At 50.7% G+C, this 19,944-nt stretch overlaps 12 protein-coding genes across 16 annotated transcripts; 6 read left to right on the top strand and 6 right to left on the bottom strand.

Annotated features, from left to right (window-relative positions):
- PPTG_01633 (hypothetical protein) lies at nucleotides 1-1,235 on the top strand. The gene has a single exon (XM_008895010.1). It carries the CDS (start codon nucleotides 306-308, stop codon nucleotides 1,158-1,160), a length of 855 nt encoding a protein of 284 aa, XP_008893258.1. The 5' UTR covers nucleotides 1-305; the 3' UTR covers nucleotides 1,161-1,235.
- PPTG_01634 (hypothetical protein) lies at nucleotides 1,087-2,786 on the bottom strand. The gene has a single exon (XM_008895011.1). The coding sequence runs from the start codon at nucleotides 2,404-2,406 to the stop codon at nucleotides 1,474-1,476; it is 933 nt and encodes a 310-aa protein (XP_008893259.1). The 5' UTR covers nucleotides 2,407-2,786; the 3' UTR covers nucleotides 1,087-1,473.
- A 383-nt stretch (nucleotides 2,787-3,169) lies between these two features.
- On the top strand, nucleotides 3,170-3,998 carry PPTG_01635. Of its 2 annotated transcripts, XM_008895013.1 has the most exons (2): nucleotides 3,170-3,652; nucleotides 3,751-3,998. In XM_008895013.1, exons 1-2 carry the CDS (start codon nucleotides 3,369-3,371, stop codon nucleotides 3,803-3,805), a joined length of 339 nt encoding a protein of 112 aa, XP_008893261.1. In that variant the 5' UTR covers nucleotides 3,170-3,368; the 3' UTR covers nucleotides 3,806-3,998. The 2 variants fall into 2 exon arrangements, with proteins under 2 accessions (XP_008893261.1, XP_008893260.1); XM_008895012.1 differs by having other exon boundaries at nucleotides 3,170-3,998.
- A 331-nt stretch (nucleotides 3,999-4,329) lies between these two features.
- On the bottom strand, nucleotides 4,330-4,832 carry PPTG_01636 (hypothetical protein; the record flags this gene model as incomplete). Its single annotated transcript, XM_008895014.1, has 2 exons — nucleotides 4,330-4,469; nucleotides 4,544-4,832. The coding sequence occupies 2 exons, from the start codon at nucleotides 4,830-4,832 to the stop codon at nucleotides 4,330-4,332; spliced, it is 429 nt and encodes a 142-aa protein (XP_008893262.1).
- Nucleotides 4,833-5,117: 285 nt separating this feature from the next.
- Nucleotides 5,118-7,626, bottom strand: PPTG_01637 (hypothetical protein; the record flags this gene model as incomplete). The annotated part of the gene is made up of 14 exons (XM_008895015.1): nucleotides 5,118-5,153; nucleotides 5,228-5,392; nucleotides 5,463-5,795; nucleotides 5,857-5,892; nucleotides 5,945-6,085; nucleotides 6,145-6,181; nucleotides 6,247-6,331; nucleotides 6,396-6,497; nucleotides 6,574-6,849; nucleotides 6,914-7,075; nucleotides 7,134-7,163; nucleotides 7,218-7,314; nucleotides 7,374-7,468; nucleotides 7,542-7,626. The coding sequence occupies 14 exons, from the start codon at nucleotides 7,624-7,626 to the stop codon at nucleotides 5,118-5,120; spliced, it is 1,680 nt and encodes a 559-aa protein (XP_008893263.1).
- A 296-nt stretch (nucleotides 7,627-7,922) lies between these two features.
- On the top strand, nucleotides 7,923-9,239 carry PPTG_01638 (hypothetical protein; the record flags this gene model as incomplete). Its single annotated transcript, XM_008895016.1, has 1 exon — nucleotides 7,923-9,239. One exon carries the CDS (start codon nucleotides 7,923-7,925, stop codon nucleotides 9,237-9,239), a length of 1,317 nt encoding a protein of 438 aa, XP_008893264.1.
- PPTG_01639 (tRNA-intron endonuclease) lies at nucleotides 8,175-10,227 on the bottom strand. The gene is made up of 3 exons (XM_008895017.1): nucleotides 9,820-10,227; nucleotides 9,657-9,761; nucleotides 8,175-9,577 (listed from the first exon to the last, which is right to left on the bottom strand). The coding sequence occupies exons 1-3, from the start codon at nucleotides 10,172-10,174 to the stop codon at nucleotides 9,300-9,302; spliced, it is 738 nt and encodes a 245-aa protein (XP_008893265.1). The 5' UTR covers nucleotides 10,175-10,227; the 3' UTR covers nucleotides 8,175-9,299.
- Nucleotides 10,228-10,333: 106 nt separating this feature from the next.
- PPTG_01640 (hypothetical protein) lies at nucleotides 10,334-12,688 on the top strand. Of its 4 annotated transcripts, XM_008895021.1 has the most exons (9): nucleotides 10,334-10,778; nucleotides 10,841-11,033; nucleotides 11,096-11,192; nucleotides 11,254-11,321; nucleotides 11,388-11,548; nucleotides 11,613-11,703; nucleotides 11,781-11,849; nucleotides 11,913-12,322; nucleotides 12,385-12,688. In XM_008895021.1, the coding sequence occupies exons 1-8, from the start codon at nucleotides 10,414-10,416 to the stop codon at nucleotides 12,021-12,023; spliced, it is 1,155 nt and encodes a 384-aa protein (XP_008893269.1). In that variant the 5' UTR covers nucleotides 10,334-10,413; the 3' UTR covers nucleotides 12,024-12,322; nucleotides 12,385-12,688. The 4 variants fall into 4 exon arrangements, with proteins under 4 accessions (XP_008893269.1, XP_008893268.1, XP_008893266.1 ...); XM_008895020.1 differs by having other exon boundaries at nucleotides 11,913-12,681; XM_008895018.1 differs by having other exon boundaries at nucleotides 11,613-11,849; nucleotides 11,913-12,681.
- PPTG_01641 (hypothetical protein) lies at nucleotides 12,649-14,446 on the bottom strand. The gene is made up of 3 exons (XM_008895022.1): nucleotides 13,593-14,446; nucleotides 13,384-13,522; nucleotides 12,649-13,317 (listed from the first exon to the last, which is right to left on the bottom strand). Exons 1-3 carry the CDS (start codon nucleotides 14,350-14,352, stop codon nucleotides 12,774-12,776), a joined length of 1,443 nt encoding a protein of 480 aa, XP_008893270.1. The 5' UTR covers nucleotides 14,353-14,446; the 3' UTR covers nucleotides 12,649-12,773.
- PPTG_01642 (hypothetical protein) lies at nucleotides 14,433-15,337 on the top strand. The gene is made up of 2 exons (XM_008895023.1): nucleotides 14,433-14,892; nucleotides 14,970-15,337. The coding sequence occupies exons 1-2, from the start codon at nucleotides 14,472-14,474 to the stop codon at nucleotides 15,149-15,151; spliced, it is 603 nt and encodes a 200-aa protein (XP_008893271.1). The 5' UTR covers nucleotides 14,433-14,471; the 3' UTR covers nucleotides 15,152-15,337.
- A 1,560-nt stretch (nucleotides 15,338-16,897) lies between these two features.
- On the top strand, nucleotides 16,898-17,736 carry PPTG_01643 (hypothetical protein). The gene has a single exon (XM_008895024.1). The coding sequence runs from the start codon at nucleotides 17,156-17,158 to the stop codon at nucleotides 17,615-17,617; it is 462 nt and encodes a 153-aa protein (XP_008893272.1). The 5' UTR covers nucleotides 16,898-17,155; the 3' UTR covers nucleotides 17,618-17,736.
- Nucleotides 17,737-17,842: 106 nt separating this feature from the next.
- Nucleotides 17,843-19,758, bottom strand: PPTG_01644 (hypothetical protein; the record flags this gene model as incomplete). Its single annotated transcript, XM_008895025.1, has 6 exons — nucleotides 17,843-17,968; nucleotides 18,028-18,291; nucleotides 18,353-18,575; nucleotides 18,637-18,740; nucleotides 18,803-19,615; nucleotides 19,684-19,758. 6 exons carry the CDS (start codon nucleotides 19,756-19,758, stop codon nucleotides 17,843-17,845), a joined length of 1,605 nt encoding a protein of 534 aa, XP_008893273.1.
- Nucleotides 19,759-19,944: the final 186 nt, after the last annotated feature.

Consider the following 19,944-nt stretch of genomic DNA (forward strand, 5'->3'; position numbering starts at 1 on the left):
TTGCGTGACTTTCTCTAGTGTGCAAGATGCCATTTCGCTGGATGCACTCGATGTCACACGTTCTTGCCGACTTACTGCCATATCTCAGGACCAGCCGGTGGCGACTGGTGTCGTTGGTCCGCCCGTGAGGATGGCTGTCCTTTTGCCGGTCCCACTTCGTTCGACTAGACCAGCAATGGCGTGACGCAGGTGTCGTCCAGTTGCTCTAAGTGCCATCTCCCTCGCTGTCCGTCGTTCCACCGACGCTATCACTAGTATTTCACCATTTCTCCATTATCCTCCGACTCTAGTAGCAAAGTCGCAACATGCAAGTATCTGCTGATCTCAACGCCACTTTTGAAAGCACCGTGACGCTCAAACGTCTGGGATCGGCCCCATTGCCTCAGACTGAGGTCTCCGTTACCGTCGTCAAGGCTCGATCCAAGTCACTGACGCGCACAGCTCACCATTGTACGGAGCCAGGCTGTGACCGCCACTTCAATCGGAGATACACGTTAATCGAGCACATGAAGGCCCACACGGGCGAGAAGCCGCATGTGTGTCCGGTCAAGACCTGCGCCAAACGTTTCACTACGTCCGGGAACTTGTCGAGACACAAACGCCTCCACGGATACATTGAGCCGCTGCAGTGCCCCGTCGAGGGGTGTTTGAGCTCCTTTCCAAGCAACAACAAGCTCGAGAAGCACATGAAGTTCCATCTCGGGGGTGCCGTACAAGTGTGTACCGTCAACCACTGCGGCAAAACCTTCAGCACCGTTGGCAACCTGAACCGCCATGTCAAGCACCAGCACATGGACGAAGTCTCCACCGGATCGTCGTCGTCGTCTGACTTCGATGCATCGAGCCCCACCAGTGCCGAAAACCAGTCAACATCCTCCTACACGGCGCTCCTGCTCGATAGCAGCATGGATGTCTCCCAGCCCCCTGCCATTGACGTATCTAGCCTACCACAATTCACTCCCGAAGTGTGCGAAGAGTTCCAAGTGCCCCCTCTCAATGTGTCGACAACATGGCACTCGGACGAAATGGTCGACGTCCTCACGGATATTTTCAATGAGGCTGTGGACCAGCCAGACGAAGAGCCTGAGAGCTCCGAAAATCACGGCAAGATCAGTATCCTCGACGATATGATCAACTTCCATGTCTCCCACTTGTCGTAAAGCAAAAGTGTCCGAGTATTAGATGTTCGAAACTACAGTAGTAAATTTAAGTTAATGAAGTGGATTGCCAGCAACTTCGAGGTTTGTCCTCGTCATTTTCACTGCTCGAGTTTTCATTCCGTGCTGTGCCAATGCTTCAAAATGCACTCAGGCATACTAGCGAAAATATCGTATGGGATTGATAACGCGAGATTTTACAAGATCCCGATGCTCTTATTTTTTTCATGACGAGATATTGAGATGACACGAACAGGTATCCACAATCGTATCCGTTCATTAACTTATTCCTCCTATTGACTCATGATATGTCTTTTCAAAGCTCAATGTGGGCGACGTGGAAGTTTACCATGTCGTCCAACAGGTTCTGCGGCTGCAGTGGTGGTGCCAGCAACGGCTTCTCTGGATCAGCGGAGGCGTATTCCATCTCGTCGAAGATAGAAGAAAGCACGTCGGCGATGCCGGGGTTACGAGTGCCTCTGGGTGTGACCCCCATGGGAGACGGTAACTGAGACGGTACGACCTGCGCTGGAGTTGATCCGCTCCACCGGGTCGTGCTACCTCCGTAATATTGCTGTGCTACGCCCGGAGCGAAGGACGGCGGGGCGACGTCCAGCATCCGCTTCATGGGAACGACACGCGGGCTCGGAAACTGGTATGACATGTCCACGGGATATTGCTGTACCTGTTGCCCCGACGGGATGTTAATGTGGAGCTGCTGAGGTGGTTGGATCATCAACGGAGCGTTGGGTTGTTTGGGCGGAAGCGGACGCAGCGTCTCGTTCGGGTGGTGGTGTTTTACGTGGCGGTTCAGGTTACCTGTGGTGCTGAACGTTTTGCCACAGGTACCGATGGTACATACGTGCACGGGGCTGCCGAGATGGAACTGCATGTGCTTGTCGAGCTTATTGTCGCTCGGAAACGTGCAGTAGCAGCCCTCGACGGGACACTCGAGCGGCTTGATGACACCATGCAGGCGCTTGTGCCGCGACAGGTTGCCCGACGTGCTGAAACGTTTGCTGCAGGAGCGAACAGGACACACGTGTGGTTTCTCGCCTGTGTGGGTCTTCATGTGCTCCACCAGCGTGTATTTCCGGTTGAACTGACGGCCGCAACCTCGATGTGGACACTTATGAGGCTTCTGCGTTGGAGGGGGCGATGGTGGCGTAGAGGAGGGCGAAGTCGTGACGTCCACGGTCGGGTCTGACTTCCAGTTGTACGCGTACTTTTCGACCGACTCGTGCATCATGGTGAGCTCGGATCGACTGGCAAAATGCAGGATAATTCACGGATGCGCACTAGGCGCTTCAAGGTGTTCGCTTTCGCCGTCGGCGGTGAAAATGACGTAATGACGGCAAAGACTGCGCTTTCGCTCGCAATGATAAATGAGAGTGGGTGAGGTGATGTCTCGAGGATCCCTTGGCAGATGCCACTCTGCTGAGCCATTTCTCAAGCGCTGCTATGCCAACGAGGGGCGCGTAAGCGTGTGACAGCGCTGATAGCGTTGATAACCTGACGACATCGTTCGGCTGGTCTTCAGTTCCCTGGCCGAGGAGGAGCGAACTTAAGGCAGAATGCAAGTGACTTGACTGGCAAAATGCTGTCGGATGCACCGTTGGCCGGTGCCGCAGTAAGACAAGAAGTGAAGGCAGGAAAGGAAGGCACAGTAATTAACGGATCACTCCGTCGACGGAGATAGCAGAGGCGAAATCCATAATCCAGGATGCGCCCTGCTCAGGGCGCATGACAATCGTGTTGATACTATCAAATTGACAGGTTGCCAATCTTGTCCACCGAGATGCTGGGGAATAATCAGTGCCTGGAATATATGACGGCGGCATTGAACCCTGCCTCCGCTCTCAAACTTGCAATGCTCGGGTGCACTGGTTTCCAATGCATGAGCTTTGAAAAATAGCTACAGTGCTGGAGATAGGTTTATGTACGGCTCACCGGTAAGCTACGAGTACTCCTGCTGCGTGGCGCTATTTCATGCATAATGCGCCATGCATTGCATTCCGTTTTCCTTCCTCGTTACAAGCTGGAATGTGTTAGCTTGTGCAAGCTGCGAGGTCGTTACAAGTATTGCAACACATTGCCGAATTGGCAGTACGGTCTTGCAACTATGCTATCGCTTGTCTTACGTATTGTCACACGAAATAAGCTGTATAATAGCCTTTTCGGGTTTGGTATCCCAATAACGGATCGAGCAAAATGGGCGTGACGAAGGAAATTTTGGCGGAGGGCAACGGGCCGACGCCCACGAAGGGCGCGTCGGTAACGGTGCACTGCACGGGCTACGGCAAGGATCGCGACCTCCAGCAGAAGTTCTGGAGCACCAAGGACCCTGGCCAGACCCCCTTCACATTCAAGGTCGGACTCGGCCAGGTGATCAAGGGTTGGGACGAGGGCGTGCTGGGAATGAAGCTTGGAGAGCAGGCGCGTCTCACCTGCACGCCCGACTACTCGTACGGAGCTGGTGGCTTCCCGGCCTGGGGATATCCTTTTTCACCAATTAGTTGCATGAATTTAAAATTCCGAATGTGTACCAATTTCCTGGTTTCCTTAACTGTGGCTCTGATGTTATGAAGTGTACAATTCAGCCAAACTCGACGCTCATTTTCGAGATCGAAGTGCTCAAGATCGAGTAGAGAACGACGCAAGCTTCGGACCCAAACGTTTATAGTAGGGTTATCGTCAAATGCGAACTTAATCACGTTTGATCGAGATGCATCTTACAATTTACTACTGAAGTATCTGCTTTGGGACTACTGCACGTGCAACAATACAGACGAGATTGTCTAGTTGGCGAAGTCGGCACTCTCTGCAGCTTATCTTTTACGTACTGCCGCAGAACCATTGAATTCGCTTTTCCGGCGTCTGAAAAGAATAAGAAGAGCATTCTTCATATCCTATATGGATATGACCCAGATGAGACCCGTTAGCTTGAGGTAAGCCTTACCGGCCGAGCTTGACGTTTCTGACGACTCGGATCTAGAAAGCTAAGTGAATATTTCATTCTTATGCATTTGGGATGGCAAGACCAGAGGAAAGCAACATCCATTTTCTGATTTGGCTTACTCAACTACATGCACGACAGCTTCAGTGATAGCGGGAAGCAAAAGGTAAGATCAAGTTGCGCCGCAGGTCCATCGCCCGACATGTCTTTCTCAAATCAGTAGTACCAGCGACGAGGGCCCGGTCGAGCAACGACAGCGCCACCACGGACCACCGTTCTTCCAGCGACGACGACCTCGTCGTTATCATTAATTGCGTTGGCGTCATCCTCCAGATCATCCTCAAGCCCACGCAGTGCTGCCGTCAAATGCATTAGCCGTTCGGTCAGTAACTCAGTATTCGAATATCACACCGCAAAAATGTCCACTTACCGCGATAGCCGCCTACGCCACCGACTCCACCCAGCCCACCGACGCCGCCGACTCCACCCAGCCCACCGACGCCTCCGAGTCCGCCCAGCCCACCGACGTCGCCGATTCCGCCCAATCCACCAACGCCACCGATTCCGCCCAATCCACCGATATCGTCACCTAAATCGTCGTCACCAATGCCGTCTCCCAGACCACCCCCATTCATCAGGACACGGTTTTCGGCGGCGAAGTGCTTGGGGGGTTCACCGTACTTCATTGGAGGCTTATGGCCAGGGACGTGCGTCGCCATCGTCAAGGCGGACAGGATGGAGGCGAGAACGACGATAAACTCCTTCATGTTTGCTGCTTGTGCGGTCCAGGACAACTTGGAGAATGAGAACAAAAGCACTCGATCTCAAGCTAACGGTATTCGCTTGCGTACTTGAAGCACTTCCCCCTCCCATTCCAGCCACTTGGTGCATCAAATTCCAAGAATGACGCTAATTCAAACACTTACTCGAAAAACGCTAGATAAAACTGATGCACAAAACGTGCATCCTGAAAAACGAGTTACGCAACCTCAGAAAATGAGCTCTTAAAGACTACGAAGTTGTCGCTCCACATCTTTGATCTGCATCCAAACACATTAGATACTAAAGCTTCATGTAAAGCAAAAAAAAAAAAAAAACTAACGGATCTGAGTACCTTTTCATCCCAAGAGGCAACATCTGCCTGAAATTTGGACTCTTCCTGTGCGCATTGCTGTTGCAAGCTGAGTTCTTGGCGACGAAGTTCAAACTCGATGCGTTTTTCTTTGTCGTCGCAGAGCGCATTTGATTCTCTGAGTCTCTCAACGCATTCCATGCCGTACTACAAACACATGTAAAGTTGTTTGATACTCAACGCACAAGAACCAAAAGAGTAAGATTGTGGCACGGACCTTGATACCTTCACCCAAGATTCTGCATAAGCGTTCTGCTTCTTGAATTTCCGACGCCAATTCTTTTTCCTGCTTGAATAGTGAGTTCTTTTGACGACGAAGTTTTGCTTGGGTCTTGGCAGAGATTTTGTTCTTGCGCTGCTGTTTCTGACATTCTGCCTGGAGATCATCGCTCTTTTTCTTTGCATCAGCCGCAGATGCACTTAAGCTTCTGCTTTTCGCCTCTTGGTCATTAATGTCTTTAGCCAGAGATACGATCTCACGATCGAGCCGTTCCGTTGTATCTTTTGCCGCAACAATGTGCGCTTCGACGTCCTTCAATGTTGCATCAAGCTATACACGCGATCAACTTCACTCCAGCAAAGCGTCGAGGTGAAAGGTGCAAGATACTTACTTGATTTTGGTCTGCTTCCAGGAGCTCAAGGAGATTCTACAGGGTTGTCAGATTGGTTGTGAAAGGAAGCGTGATGTTCAGCACATACCTGTTTCTCTTCCAACTTCTTTTGAGCCACTTGAGCATCTTCACGCTTTATATTCAGCTCTTCTTGAAGACGTGTGGTGTCGAAGCCTTCTTCATTTCGGCCAAAAGTTGCGATCGATGCCTGTAGCTCGGTAATAGCAGTCTATACAGAGCAAGGCATTAGAAGCCGTGCCAATTCCTAATTGCCTGAAGAGATACTACCTCGACAGCAGCTATTTGCTCGTTTTGTCCGTTCAGCCTGAGCAAAACAACGTTAAGTGAAGAGAATTGCGAATCTTCACCACGACTTAAGCGCATAGATACCTCTGTTCTAGCCCTTCACGTCTGGTGCTTAAAGCGTCAATACTAGACAGCGCATCCTCGTTCGTCATCTGGCCTCTTTCAAGCTCTGTTAATTCATCAAAACCTTAAGAACGTGACCGCGGGCATGAACTTTTAAGCTCAATACATACCAGATGTTACAAAGGTGACTCGGCGCTTGAGTGAGTTTATCTCGTTCTTGGTTTTGACGCGAAAGTTTCTGCGCTTGGCTTTCAATTTGCCTTCGATCTTTCCTGCATAGACCACATACCACTACTTTTTTGAGCTACACCTAGCTCTTGCATTACAGTTAAACGTGGCAGGAAATACCGTTTTCTTTGACGACGTGAAGCGTATCGGCACGCAGACGGTTGAACAAGACTTCGACTTCCTTCTCCTTGAGAAAGATTGACTCGCGTAGCTTGTCCGCTTCCTGTTCGCACTTGAGTACTTCAGCTTCAAGCTTGGCTCGCTTCTCGGCAAGCTGGTTGGTTTCCTCCTCCATCTGTACGACGAATCGTTGCGTGTATTTGATTTTGGCACGAAGCTTCTGGCGAGCAGTGCGCTGTTCGACCGGCTCAGCACACTCCTCCAAGGCCACAGTAACTGTATCAACACCACAGTAACAGTTACAACCATTTGAATGTTGACCGCAAAAGTAACTCTGTACCGTTCTGTGTCTCCTTCTCCACCGATGCATGTATCGACGACAGTTTGTCCAAATTTGAAGTAGCACTCAAGACCTGGCATCTCAAACTGAGCATGGCGGCGCGTTGTTGCTGAAATCGAGTGCGAAGCACTTGCACCTCGCTCTCACGTTTGGCTACGGCGTCTGCAGTATCAATTAGCTAAATGCATTGAGCAACAATTTACGCTTCACAATCCTTTACCTCGGAACTCGCGGTGCTTCGCCTCAGCAACTGTCAAGAGTCAGTTAGATGGTCATTGGTAGTAGATACACTTTTTTCCCTTACCGACTTGCTTTTCTTCCAAACTCTTGAGCTCGACAGTGTCTCCCTCCAGCTCCCTTCTCAGTGTTTTATAGCGCGCACGTTCTTGAGAAATCAATTCCTGAAGACATTTACAATTATTTAGCGTCAAAACACTCGATCGGAAGTGGATCAGTGCACCTTGAAGTATTTGATGCGTGCGTTCGCCGCCGCCACGTTGCGCTCGTTCAGCTTGATGTTCTCCATGAGCTCCATCTCAGCCTGCATCATGTCGACTACAAAAGGAAACAACAACAAGAACGAAACGTGAGCACATGCAGAAGAATGATGCGTGCGAGTCCGACGCACCGATGTACTTGCGCAGTTCGCCAATCTCATCTTCCCCAAAGCCCGACTTAACGTTGTTTCCTTCATTGACACGTAGTTTTCCCATCTTCCTCCCGTTCCTTGTCCTTCACGTGCGCGCTAGAGTGCGGAATGCGAAATGGATGCGGAATCCAAGGGAAACCAAGGAACCATCACTCTTGGATTCCAAGTTGAAGTTGGGTTCAACTCACGGCAACTTCTTCATCGCTAGGCTTTAGCTAGATGCTGCCTTGAGAAAATATTCCTCGCTATTTGTAGCGACTATTTGAAGCGATCCGAAGTGAGTGACAGCGACTGCCGCGCTCAAACCAGTGGTGCTTATTGGTTGGGAAGGGTCGTTTTCATTAACGACAACGAGGTGGCATGGTATCAGCATCCACCGTCGGTGCGACCACAGATGTGTGCGCTTTATCTGACCAAGTAAAGAAGTATCGCGCTCGAGTCGTGCAGAATGCCCAGAGGGCAGATAATGACAAAAATGCTGGTTCATCGACGGCAATCCCGTCGCTGCTGATTATGTGTCTAAAGATCATTTCCGACGGCTTTCGTTTGCAACCAAAGGCACAAAATGTGCCTCGCCAGTTCCTTCCAGAGGTTATGGCTCGACTGCCGTTAGATCTCGACGTGTGCGTGACGGCCCCTAATGTGACTGATGAGAACTACTGGAAGCGCTGCTGCCTCAGCAAAACGCAGTGGAAAAACATCCAGATTGCCGACCACGGACTCACATGGAAGCAACTCTTCCTAGAAAAACACTTACAGAATCTTCTTGAAGATTTCGACCCATCTGTAGACGATCATGACCACTTAATGGCCGTCGTCAAGGCCTCCAGCGAATACATTTTCACGCTTGAGATCGACCAACTGCTGTCCCACTTGGACTTGAACGAAATCTGTGCTCAACTACATAATTTGACAAGACTTCGAGTCACCTACGGTGTCAAGCAGATCGGTATGAAGTATGAACGTATGCTATTCGGAATGAAGATCTCGGACGCCACGAACCTCTCGCATGTTATCAAGATGTCGAATACGCTGACGACGTTGTGGCTGCCCAGCAATCTCCTGGATGACGATCTGCTGCGGATGCTTATGACGGGGCTAGTAAAGAACACCAGTATCACCTCGTTGGATTTATCACACAATAAACTTACAAACCACGGTGCGAGATTGCTGTCCAAACTTCTGGGGCCCGAGAGCGTGATCACTACGTTGAAGCTGTGTGATAACCAGATACACGCGGAAGGTGGACGGTATCTCAGTCGTGGGCTCAAATACAATACCAGTCTCATGGAGCTGGATCTCCGGCTGAATCGTCTCACAGACGACGGTGGGCGTATGTTGCTGGAAGGTCTAGTGGATCACACGTCGCTGACCAATCTGAACTTGAGCAGCAACATGTTGGGCAAGGAAAGTGCTGAAGCGCTGGCTGAAATCCTCAGTGATTCAACGACGGCATTTCGCTCCGTGGATCTGAGCAGCAACGCGCTCAGTGAAAGCGACGGAGATGTGTTGCTGCAGGGTTTGCAGCAGAATAACACCGTCATAGCGCTCGATCTGCGGCAAAACACGCAGATCCCAGCCGAAGCCGACTGTCTAGTTAAAATTGCTCAAAAGATTCGCCAGAACGAGGTGAATTTGAAGACCCCGTCCTCCACAGCGGGCAGCAGTAGCACATAAGCGTGGATACTTAAGTCTGCACACCAAATACTGTGAAATACGACCTCCAGTGTCACGAAATCATTCTCCGCCTTCTTCTTGGCGCGATACGAGCAGTGCATGCGCTAATGAAACGTACACAACGCTATCTCCAGCCACTTCAGAGTTGCTGCCTTCGGTATCATCCATCTTCCCACCACCGCTCTTGTATTCCTCGCTAGCTCGCACGCACGCAAACACGAGCTGCTTCTTGACCATCTTGGCCACACGACAGAAACTCACGACATCCACACGAGAAAATTCCTCCTCGTAACCTTTCACCACGATCAGCGCCACCGCATGCGCGCGCTTGGGGTTGTCTTTATACCACAACCATAACGTTAGCATCGTGTCTATGACTACGACGTTCACAGTTTTTTTTTTTTTACAGAGTCTGACCTTTGTAGATGAGGAAATCAGCGCCAAACTTGGAGCCGAAAGTCACGATATATCCTTTCTCCCATAAGTCCCGAAAAACTCGCAGTCGGTCACGTCGTCGCGGTGCTGCAGCAGACCAGTTAGATCATGAACGCTATTTGTCCCCGAAGCCAATAGATCTTACTCAGTCTCGACTTGGTGTCGACATTGGATCCTCCTGACTGTATCTCTTCAACGAATTCCGGAGTGATGTCTTCTACTAGCACGTTCCCTTCATCACCACCGCTGCTGCCATCGAGTCCAGTTGCTGCTGCCTCTAACCGCAAATATCCTTTTGCAACGCCCACAGCCATCTCTTCCAATGCCAAGCGCAGTGGTGCCACTGATGCAGTCGTCAAGGATCCTTCAGGGGAACCATATATACGGCATTCTTGCTGCAAAAACGCAACGTGTTGGGCATCATTTACCAGCGCGTAGGTCGCCTCATGGTCCGGCGACGTCAGCACTGTCGCCGTGGCACAGTCCAGAGTTGTTGACATGCTGCTGTTGTTGTCTTTGAAAAGTAGACAGATACACTCACCTAAGTAACCACGTCAAACTAACACATGAGATCCATTTTGATTGGCTATAACATGTAGGGAGAAACCTATTAACGGTCCTATAACTTATAGGACCTATACAGGGTATAAGTTGAAAGTGCGATCCTAGATCGTTTACTCAACACCACAACTCTTGCAACCACAGCTCCGTGCTAATTAATCGCCACTTGCAGTTCAACATGTCGGACGAGAATAAGACGACGACGGTGGAGACGGACGTGGCCGTGGACGACGACTCCAAGACCACCACAACGGTCACGCGTACCATGACGACCACCACGCGTGTCGTCCCCCCCTCCGCAGTCTCCAAGACGGCGTCCCTACTTGCGTCCTATGAGGCGTGGGTGGGAAGCCACGCGGGGCTGGCCCGCAATGTGGAGACGACGATGTATGTGGCGCCACAGCTCGTGCCTAAGCGCTTAGTCGAGCCGGAGGTTGCTACGCAGTTCGGTTATTCGCTGGTTGGGCTGCTGCATCTGTACCATGACTACGTGCTGTGGAAGAAAGACAACAAGGAGACAGAGCCACCAACTAACTGCCACAAGTACGTCAATTTCTCTTCTAATCTGCCGGAACACTAAAGAGCTGACGCTGGTTGGTTTGCAGGTTAACGCGACTGCTTCGTGTGCCACTGTCGCTAATTTCGCACGTACAAGTACTCGCCGAAGTCGTCGCTCGTCGAGTTGGCGGCGATGTGGGCAAGTGGCGGCTCATTGTATGGGTGGAGATCGTCAAGAGCGTACTTCGTCTTGCTCTACTGGCTCAGCGACGTCGTGCCATGCTACTGCGTGGCGGCAAGGTGAATTTTTGGTATAAACTATAGAGCTGTGAACCGAGACTTACGCCTCTGTGTGTCTCCAGTACAAGGGCGTCGAATCTGCGCCTCGACCGTCGGCGTTCGCCCGGTTTAAGAAGACCAAACAGCCTGGTGCCCGTACAGGCAAGACCTTTGGCAAGGGTGAGAGGCTATGGACAGTGGTTGCACGATTTTGAGCTGATTGCTTGTCATTATGGTGTAGCTACGGTATCGGAGCCCGAGCCACCGGCAGGAAAGAGCGACGACGAACCCAACAAGATCTCGTTCGAGGTGAGGCCTGCATGAAACACGATGCAAATTGTAAGGTGATTGACGATCGTTGCTGTTCGGTATCAGGACGCGACGATCGAAGTCGCGGACGGCTCGCGCGAGGATCTTCTTGTGGCGGGAGAAGTCTGCCACATTTTGCGGCCTGTTGTGTACGCAGTACTGCGTCGTCGCCGACCGGCGACCTCATGGACTCCTGTCATTTTATCGCTTCTGGTGGAACTGTCCGGGTATGTACTGACTGAATAACTTGTTGATGACTGTGGCCTGACTTTGGTGTCTGCACCTCTGTAGGCTGGCGTTGTCTGCTGCTGCTGTGAAACCGGTGGAATCATCGAAGCCTGTCATTGGCGACAAGGCTAAAGAAGAATTTGCAGCTCGCAAGGTTAGTTCGTCGACTTACAACTCTATCCGCGAGTATCGTCCTCACCAAGTTGTCCTGTTACTGTCTGAATACGGCAGATGGCTTTGCTACTCTACTTGCTTCGCGACCCAGTGTTTGCAACCGTCACCAAGCCTGCGACTGGAAAGGTAGGATTTTGGGCTCATACAGACTGGAATGTTGCCTCTGTATGCTCACGGTTTGATGAACAGGCTGCGGACGTCCTGGATTACATACCAGGCGTGGGCAAGTTGTTCCGGTTCGGAACGACTGCCGTGCTGGACTACTATCACCAGTTCCACTTCTACACCTCAGCGTCGTAGATTCCTGTTGCCTAGGTCGTTGTATAAGCTCTACTTGAGCATCGCAATCTTGTGTTTGTATCCGAAAGCTCGCAGAAAAGGAATGTGCTTTTCGCCACAACTGCTATATGACAACAGGAAGCTTTCTCAAAAAGAGTCTGAAATTACTCGACACGGTCGAATGCATTCACTTCTCAAGTTTCGCTGGCTCCAATACCAAGACGAAGGAATCATGAAGTCAAAGATCTTGTTGGGATTAGTTGCTGTCACCGCGATTTTAATGCTGGGATATCTCGTGAACGGGCTCCCAACCGAACGAGGTAAGTGCATCTGCCTTCACGTAAGCGATGCTGTGTGGGCTGAATAATGTGTTACCTTGAAGGCCAGTACCCACTGGAGTCCACTGCGCTGGAAGACACCGATACGACCGCTGACTGCCGTCCTGGCGCCAGTTACTGGCCGGCGTGCCGTAGCATTGGCTACCCAGGATGTATGCCTGGTGTTGTCCGCTGGCCCCAGTGTAAGACTGATCCAACTCGTGACTAGCTTCCCACTTGATGTTAGCGATGTTGGGGATGCTACCTCCGAGATTGAAGCCCCACCATACAACTCGCAAAATCAGCTAACAACTTGAGTTCACCGAGATAAACACCGAGACTTTAAAGTCTTCAGTCTCTCATTCGAACTGCGTGTCATCGCGTAACCCCCCCCCGATTTCACAATCAAAATTGTCTGGCGATACAATAATATTTTTTTCATGGATTCATTTACTCATCTGACCACTTGAGAGTAGAAGAGCAAGTATGCAGTGGTCAAAGTCTCGCTTCGAAGTTTGGATTCCTCTATCACTGTGACCACTTCGTCGTCAATTCGGAGCCACTGAACAGAACTTTCAGCATCTCGTCTGGGGGCCCGATGCCTCACGTAAGCAACGTAGTGACCAGAATCATTTGATCCGCCAAGATGAGCACACACACCGACCAACTCGAACTTGACACCCTTCTCGTCGTCCCGGAAGAAAGCGTTCATCGTAATGTCCAGGAAATTGTCGCTCCCGCATGGAAAACTCACGGGAGTGTCCACTTTCTCTGCATGTCCTCTCACGGATGTGTGTTTAAACCGCTGCAACCGAAGAACTAATACAGGCGGCACACGTTGCAACAAGATTTGGGTGAGGCGGGTAGTTTTGGCCTGACAGTAGCCGTCGCAGAACACTCGATTCTCGCCTGTGAGCTGCTCAGGATGACGAAAGTGTTCCAGACACTCAGCCAGCGTCTGGTCACCTTTCCCTGTGGCAATTGTAAGTGAAATGACTCTGCATGCAGTAAATGACTAACGTCAGTCGATGGATTGGCCCAATCAACATGAATAAGTAACATACCTTTGTTCTTCGTGAAGGCACGTGAGATTCGCACAACTACAGCACTGGGAGCCACGTACAGTCTGTCCCGAAAACAAATCGGTAATTACAGAAGAGTTCTGTCGTAAGAAATAATTCCATCGCACTTCACCAAGGTTTGCTAAAAAAAAATAATAAAAACAGTCAGTAACTACGCAGCCCGCACAACCATATTAAACAATTTTACTTACCGACAGCCCGCATGTATGATCTGGGGTCGTTCGGGTCATAGCTTCTGAGTTTCTTGGAACACAGCTTCTCAGCACGCAGAAACTGTTGTCGTTCTTCATCATCTGATCGAACAGGCTGCGCTGGAGCTCGTAGTAGGTCGTGTAGCAGCTCCAGAAGGAACGTCAGAAATTCCTCAGCGTCCTGTTGTTCCTGTCTTGATGCAGCACTGGAAATTAAGTAGGTACATCGACTGGCAGCCGTCCTAAAGCGTCTCATTTTCTGCTGATTGTCGTCTCGATTGTGTCTTTGTCGTTCCTGTCTGGCTCCGGCTTCTGCTTCAGCCTCCAGCTCCTCATTAATAGGCGAGATCCCTCTTAAGAGACTTACGAGCGTCTCAGCTACCATAAGTTTCTGCGTCTGCGTGTCATCTGCCTGCCGTACCATGTGCAGCTGTGTACGCATACGCAAAGCGCGGTCCACGCCGTCCAGGAAGCCTGGGACTGTAGCGAGACATTGCAGAACGGCGCTCACGAAGCACAAATTGCCACTATTAACGAGACCACAGGGAAGAGCAGCATCCGGATGCTGGTCGTCCGGATGAGTCGAGACCTCTTCGTTCTCGACCTCTTCAACGTCTTCTGAGCCCATACCAAGCCGCATGAGAGGCCTCTGTACCCAGATCTTGAGCCACCGACGTAGCCACAATATCTTCTGCGTCCACCAGAGCAGCAGAAGCCACGGAATCCGCGAGGTTTTGGCGCGCACGCCGAAGTCGGCCATCACTCCGCGTCGGATGTGATGAAACTTGTCGAAATGTGGTTTTACGTAGATTACATCAGTTATGTGAGTTTTACGTACATGCTGTGTAGGCAACACAATCGCAATAGCCACACACGAACATGCTGTCTCGACGAGCGGTTACGCTTGCGTCTCCGCTAGCACGGGGCTTCGCTGCTAAGCCCACGATCCAAGTGCCCGTAGACAAATCCAAGGTACATGAGACGCCGATCGTACAGAATTGCGGCGGAGATCTGATGCGCTGGATGGGGCCCGGTAGCCGCTTCCAGATGTACTGCGCATTGCTACTGTCAGGCAGCCTCGTGTACCAGGCAGACGCCAGCGCTAATATGCTGGAGGTTTTGGCTACAAGTGGAGCCATTTGTAGTGCATCGGCCACTGCGTTCTTCGGCGCCAAGAGAATGTGTGACAAAGTGGTGACGGACATCGTGACGTGTCGAAAAGTAGGCGATCCTAACGAGTTCGTGCGCGTTTCGGTCTTGGGTGTCGGACAGAAGGAAGTGCTGGAAGCCTCACCGAAAGGTGCGTGAGTGGTGGATAAGCATAGGGGCTTTATTCGAAGTTAATTGTTTTGTTTTGTGCTTATGTTTTGCTTGCAGACTTTAAGCTACTAGGCCATGACGGGCAGGACGCCTATAGTTTTGCCTTGGGTAGCCGAAAATTGCAACTAGACACGTCGACGGGCGAGTGTGTCAATCGTAAGGGGCTGGATATGCTGATGCAGGGCAGACCGCTTGTTACCAGGAAAGTCAAGCAGGGCAAGAAGGGATCGCGTAAATAGACTGGATGGATATGACGGTGTTTTTGTTTCGGCATTCAAGTGACACGAACTCAGTTGACAGCATGCTCTCGATACGGAAGTTGATTTAGAGAAGTGCTGTATCCATTGTCATACCAATAGATCAGGAGATAAGTGTACACCCATGAGATCTACTACCAATGTCGTCCCCTCCCACGTACTTTTCTTTTGCCACCCTTGCCGTGGGGCGGCCAAACTCTTCTGGCGATGCTAACCAGTTGTAAGTTACCACCTGCTCCTAAATAATTGCCCGGCCCACCTGGCAACTTGCCAGTACAAGTAGCAAGGTCCTGAAATGTTATCAGATCATCATCGAGCATAGACGTTCTAACATTTCGGTGAGGTCCCTTGATGTGGCTACAGACTGCAACTTCTTCCAGTGTCGTGTTGCGTGCCGTGTGTTGTCGATAATTCATTTTTCTGCATTATTTTCGACTCCGAACATAACACATATCAACGTACAAACCAGCAGCAGCAGCGCCGATTGACGCGGGCTCGCAGATTATTTAAATAAGGCTAATGATTGCTGAGCTCCGTGAAAAATGTCTCGAAATTAAACACCGACCATAAGGAGATAGTAGGGCTGCAAGCGTAGCTACCGGCGCTGACTGTGGGTCATGATATCGGTTGGCTGGCTGAGCTTCCGCGTCGCTTATTGCCAAGCGTTTGGTGGCCGCGATCATCGTAGACCGCGTGCAACAACGACAAGCGCATCCCCATGAGTGTAGCCATGTTCCGACTACTTGAGTCGGTAGCCAGTTCTGCCGCTTCAACCAAAAATTCTAAGATCGTTTCCTCGAGTCCTCAGCGACCACCCGTTCGATAGTTTCGAACGATACTATACCCTGTAACGACAGCAAGCAAAGTGCAAGCGCTTGCACTCGTTGCATCCGCCTTGCACGCCGCGCTATGTTGGGAAGGGCGGACCCTTGCACCGAGTTCCCAGCAGCCATGCGATGGTGTGGAATGGTCGACCGCTCCACCAGCGGCACGGGCAAATAAACGAGCTCGTCGACAAGCACCAGCTCTGTCTGTTACCAGTCCAGTCCTCGACGTCTTTGACGCGCAGGTGGTTGGAGCTGATTTTTTTCTTCTGATACTCAAGCCAAACGGATCGAATTTTTTCTGACGAACCACAACATTCAAAATAGATCAGCCAAGAAAGAGCCGTGGAGGCGATCAATGCTCCTCTATTGATAGCGACCGAGACGAATACGTTGCGATGGTGGTCAGTATGGATTGAAGAAGCAGCGCTCCAACGCAACGGCCAGTGCACGGCGTCGTCGTCGTGGTGCAAAAATTGTGCTGACTATAACATGAATTGTTTTTGAATTGTTTTGCCGTCTCGTTATTTCAGCGTGGCTTCCTTGATTTCCTTGAAGGGAGGTGGCTTCGGTGTCGCCCGCAGCGTACCGCTTGCACACCGGGCGTGGAGGTCAAGGGGAACGCCTCCAAACTCGCATGAAATCAGATACTTCAAAGTAAAATAATAATTTGAGAGGATTTTGCCTTGAGAAAAAAATACCCAGCTTTTGCTTGCGATCTTTGGCTTTCCCGGTGCGATACTCGTCTATTTCGCCAAACTTTTATACACCAGGAGGCAATAGTAATCCTGTCAGAAGGAAGTTCACATACCAGAAGCGAGGAATTTTTCACTCCAACAGCGACAAAACTCCAGAAAAGCCTCTTGAAAAAAAAGAGCGTCATGAGTCAGAACAAAAGTTGCCTCAAACTGCAAAACGTTGCAACGTCTGCCACACATCGCGCATACTGAGACCAAGTGTGTCGTCAACCTCAATTTTTTCACGCCATCCGGTTCCAAATATTTTAGGCGCCCATCACCAGACGGCTTGAGGTCAGAAGGCTCATTTACCAAAGTGCCCTCTCGAGTGCAAGTCACGCTAATAACAGCGCACAACTTTAAGTCAGTCCCAGGCGCATTGGCCGCCAATTGCCATCATTTTCCAGCCGTTCGCCTTCACCAACATGTTGCTCGTCGACAAGCGCCAGTCGCTGCCGCCTCAGGTTTCCGCTAGCCGCAAGCGCAAGATCGTACTCAGCGATGACTGCAGGGAGAAACGTGCGCGTTGTTCGTGGACTGAACTAGAGTATGAAATGGTACTAGAGGAAGCCACATTACTGCGCGAGGAGCTGGAGCTGCTGCTCTTTGTGGCTGTAGACCTGTGCCGAGATCTCTGCTGCGACGACGCGCCCGCGCGCAACTTCTCGACCACGCTGGAGCAGATCGGAGAGCGCATGACCTCTCCAGAACCCCTTACGGTCCCGCAGATCCGCGAAATGTGCCAGCAAATGCTCACCATGATGCAGTATCTATGCCGCGTGCACTACAACCACTTCGCGCTTGTCGACATGCAGGATCAGCTCCGTGAGTGCCGCAACCGCTTCATGCTTTTCATCTGCAAGAACGCGTCCATGATCGGACTCTAAGCTGCATCAACAGCCACCCTAAGTTATGGACGTCAGGTTGTGACGTCCTGTATCATAATTGCCACACCATCAGCTAGCGGCAACTCGTAATATATCGCTGAGTTTTTAGAGCATATTTACCGTGTCTGCTATGATATTCCGTAATTACCGTTTCTGACGCAAGTACAGCTCTTGTCAACGGAAACGTTGCTGATTGGGATCATGACAAGTACCGTCGCAGTCATTTTAAAGGCACCAGTTGAGTACTGCGAATCTGTCTTTGACTTCCGACGCGAACTGCGCGATCTCCTTGAGATGCTGATCCAGCGGCACATTGGGATTCTCCTCGAACCACGACAAGAACGCGCGGTGCTGGTCAAGAACAAACAATTAGAATGGGAAAGAAGTAGTTCAGCACTTCTAGAACTCACGCTCGCTTCCATCTTGTCGAAACTCTCCTGCACGCCGCGCAATCTGTCGTCGATTTCATCTGCGAATTGATTAAAAGCATCTTGCGCCAGTTTTGCGTCCCTGTCCGACAACTTGCTGCTTGCTAGAGCAACTGACTTTACAAGTTGGTGACCCTCGCGAAGTTGGTTCATTTCCACCGTTAGACCACCCACTGACACGCCCTTGCACTGCAGAACAAGGTTGATTTCCTCGTAGAAATTCGCGAGGTTTCCATCCTTCTCAGTCTGCAAAAAAATGTACTTAGTTAGAACCTCTTGATGCTTCATCACGATTTTATTTTCATACTCGAAGGAGGTACAAGAATCCATCGAAGATCGTGGTCTTCTTGTCGAACGCCTTCGTGTGGCTCAAGTTGAGCAACGACTCCAGCGAGAATCTTGCTCGGTAATTCCCCACGAACTCCTCGTTGGCAAGGTTGCCAAAGTCTCGAAGAAGTCGAATCACTTCATTGAACTTGGAACTCGAACAGATTTGATTCAACGCCCGGGTCACAAGCTCCACCAGTTGTCTACGCAGAGCACAAAATAACTATCAGATCTGCTGGTATATTCCGCTGGATGAAGACTTACTTGAGGTCCTCCGCACGAGACTGGAGCTCCAGTTTCAATAGAAGGCATTGGAGCTTCTCTTTTGCCATTGGAACTGCTCGGATCTTCACCAAAAACTGCTCACACTAAGAAAAATCACACATCCAGTGAGAAAATAGCTCTCACGATGCCATTCCAGATACCTTACACGCCCCAGTGAGTCGAAATCTCCAGAATACTCGTCTAGGATGACTTGTTCAGCCACACTGGGCCACATTGCCAGAATCGTCTTGATGTCCGTGTCTTGCAGATACATGGCCGTCAGGATGTTCACGTCTTGAGCTACCTTAGCGAAGGGATGCTTGAGTCGGCTCACCACAAACTCCAAATTTGTGCCTTTAGTTCCTTTCATCACTTGCACCTTCTCGTTCTTTACAGATGTGGACGAATGCTGAACTGCCAGGGCCACTTCAGCATCGCTAGTCATCGACACCAAAGAATCACGGTCGTCGCCTTCGACTTGGTTGTCAATCTCTCTCACGAACAGTTCCTGGATACGAGCTTGCGACAGAGTGCTGACCCGTTGACATGCGTCTTCCTCGTTGTCCCGAGTCCACACAGACCCGCTCAGCGGAGGTGGAGCTCGATCGGCTGCTGGGACTTCATTCCAGTGCCATCTTCGACGCTTTGTCGTTGCATTCGCCACTGGTTCAGGGCTGTGCTGAATGACTGTGGTTTCTTCCAGAACGGGTCCATTTAATGCTGCGGGATTGATTCCGTTCTTGAGCATTTGCCTCTCAACAGCAGGTCGAGGGACACCAACTTTGAGCATCGCCCGGTAACGCGCAAGAGGGTCTTCTGCAACTGGATCTGGCTCAGCCTTGGCATTATTTTCTTCCTCTGGAGTTAATAAATGCTGAACCTGTTGCTGCGATTCCTCTGGTTGCTCTGGTTGCTTCAGTCGCTCTGGTTCTTCTGGAATTTCATCCATCCAAGCCCTCGTCGGTGTAAGAGAGTCTCCCTTTCTCGTTCCACAAGAAAACGTGTTAGATCTCACGTCCATTAGTGGCAACCGTGCCGTTCACTTACACCGATGAGTCTGAGGATTCCAGCCTGGCTTTCCAGTTTCTCTGCGGCTCTCAGGCGGATTTGTGCCAGGAACATCTCGTCTGAAACCTGGGTCTCGATTTCTCTCGTCGTCTGTAATTTGAAAATGAAAAAAAGCAAAAGGCAGCCCTTCACGCCTTCCGCAAGAAAGGTCAGTACCCACTCAACCAAGACATTCAACTACCTGCCTTTCTCAATCCAAGCCCAGCAGCTGAAGGCAAGAGTGAATTCCTTGTTGTATTC

The sequence above is a fragment of the Phytophthora parasitica genome (assembly GCF_000247585.1).
Source record: "Phytophthora parasitica INRA-310 unplaced genomic scaffold supercont2.3, whole genome shotgun sequence".
Lineage (NCBI taxonomy): Eukaryota > Oomycota > Peronosporomycetes > Peronosporales > Peronosporaceae > Phytophthora > Phytophthora nicotianae.

Excerpts from the sequence above, each read along its gene's own strand:
- PPTG_01633 (XM_008895010.1), top strand. The coding sequence starts at position 306 with ATGCAAGTATCTGCTGATCTCAACGCCACTTTTGAAAGCACCGTGACG.
- PPTG_01634 (XM_008895011.1), bottom strand. The coding sequence starts at position 2,406 with ATGATGCACGAGTCGGTCGAAAAGTACGCGTACAACTGGAAGTCAGAC.
- PPTG_01635 (XM_008895012.1), top strand. The coding sequence starts at position 3,369 with ATGGGCGTGACGAAGGAAATTTTGGCGGAGGGCAACGGGCCGACGCCC.
- PPTG_01639 (XM_008895017.1), bottom strand. The coding sequence starts at position 10,174 with ATGTCAACAACTCTGGACTGTGCCACGGCGACAGTGCTGACGTCGCCG. Across the intron at positions 9,762-9,819 it reads CGACACCAAGTCGAGACTGA|CACCGCGACGACGTGACCGA; the intron begins GTAAGATCTATT and ends GGTCTGCTGCAG. Across the intron at positions 9,578-9,656 it reads TGATTTCCTCATCTACAAAG|ACAACCCCAAGCGCGCGCAT; the intron begins GTCAGACTCTGT and ends TGTGGTATAAAG.
- PPTG_01640 (XM_008895018.1), top strand. The coding sequence starts at position 10,414 with ATGTCGGACGAGAATAAGACGACGACGGTGGAGACGGACGTGGCCGTG. Across the intron at positions 11,034-11,095 it reads TGCTACTGCGTGGCGGCAAG|TACAAGGGCGTCGAATCTGC; the intron begins GTGAATTTTTGG and ends GTGTGTCTCCAG. Across the intron at positions 11,193-11,253 it reads AGGCAAGACCTTTGGCAAGG|CTACGGTATCGGAGCCCGAG; the intron begins GTGAGAGGCTAT and ends ATTATGGTGTAG.
- PPTG_01641 (XM_008895022.1), bottom strand. The coding sequence starts at position 14,352 with ATGGCCGACTTCGGCGTGCGCGCCAAAACCTCGCGGATTCCGTGGCTT. Across the intron at positions 13,523-13,592 it reads ATCATACATGCGGGCTGTCG|CAAACCTTGGTGAAGTGCGA; the intron begins GTAAGTAAAATT and ends ATTTTTTTTTAG. Across the intron at positions 13,318-13,383 it reads TGCCTTCACGAAGAACAAAG|AGTCATTTCACTTACAATTG; the intron begins GTATGTTACTTA and ends TACTGCATGCAG.
- PPTG_01642 (XM_008895023.1), top strand. The coding sequence starts at position 14,472 with ATGCTGTCTCGACGAGCGGTTACGCTTGCGTCTCCGCTAGCACGGGGC. Across the intron at positions 14,893-14,969 it reads GCTGGAAGCCTCACCGAAAG|ACTTTAAGCTACTAGGCCAT; the intron begins GTGCGTGAGTGG and ends TTTTGCTTGCAG.
- PPTG_01643 (XM_008895024.1), top strand. The coding sequence starts at position 17,156 with ATGTTGCTCGTCGACAAGCGCCAGTCGCTGCCGCCTCAGGTTTCCGCT.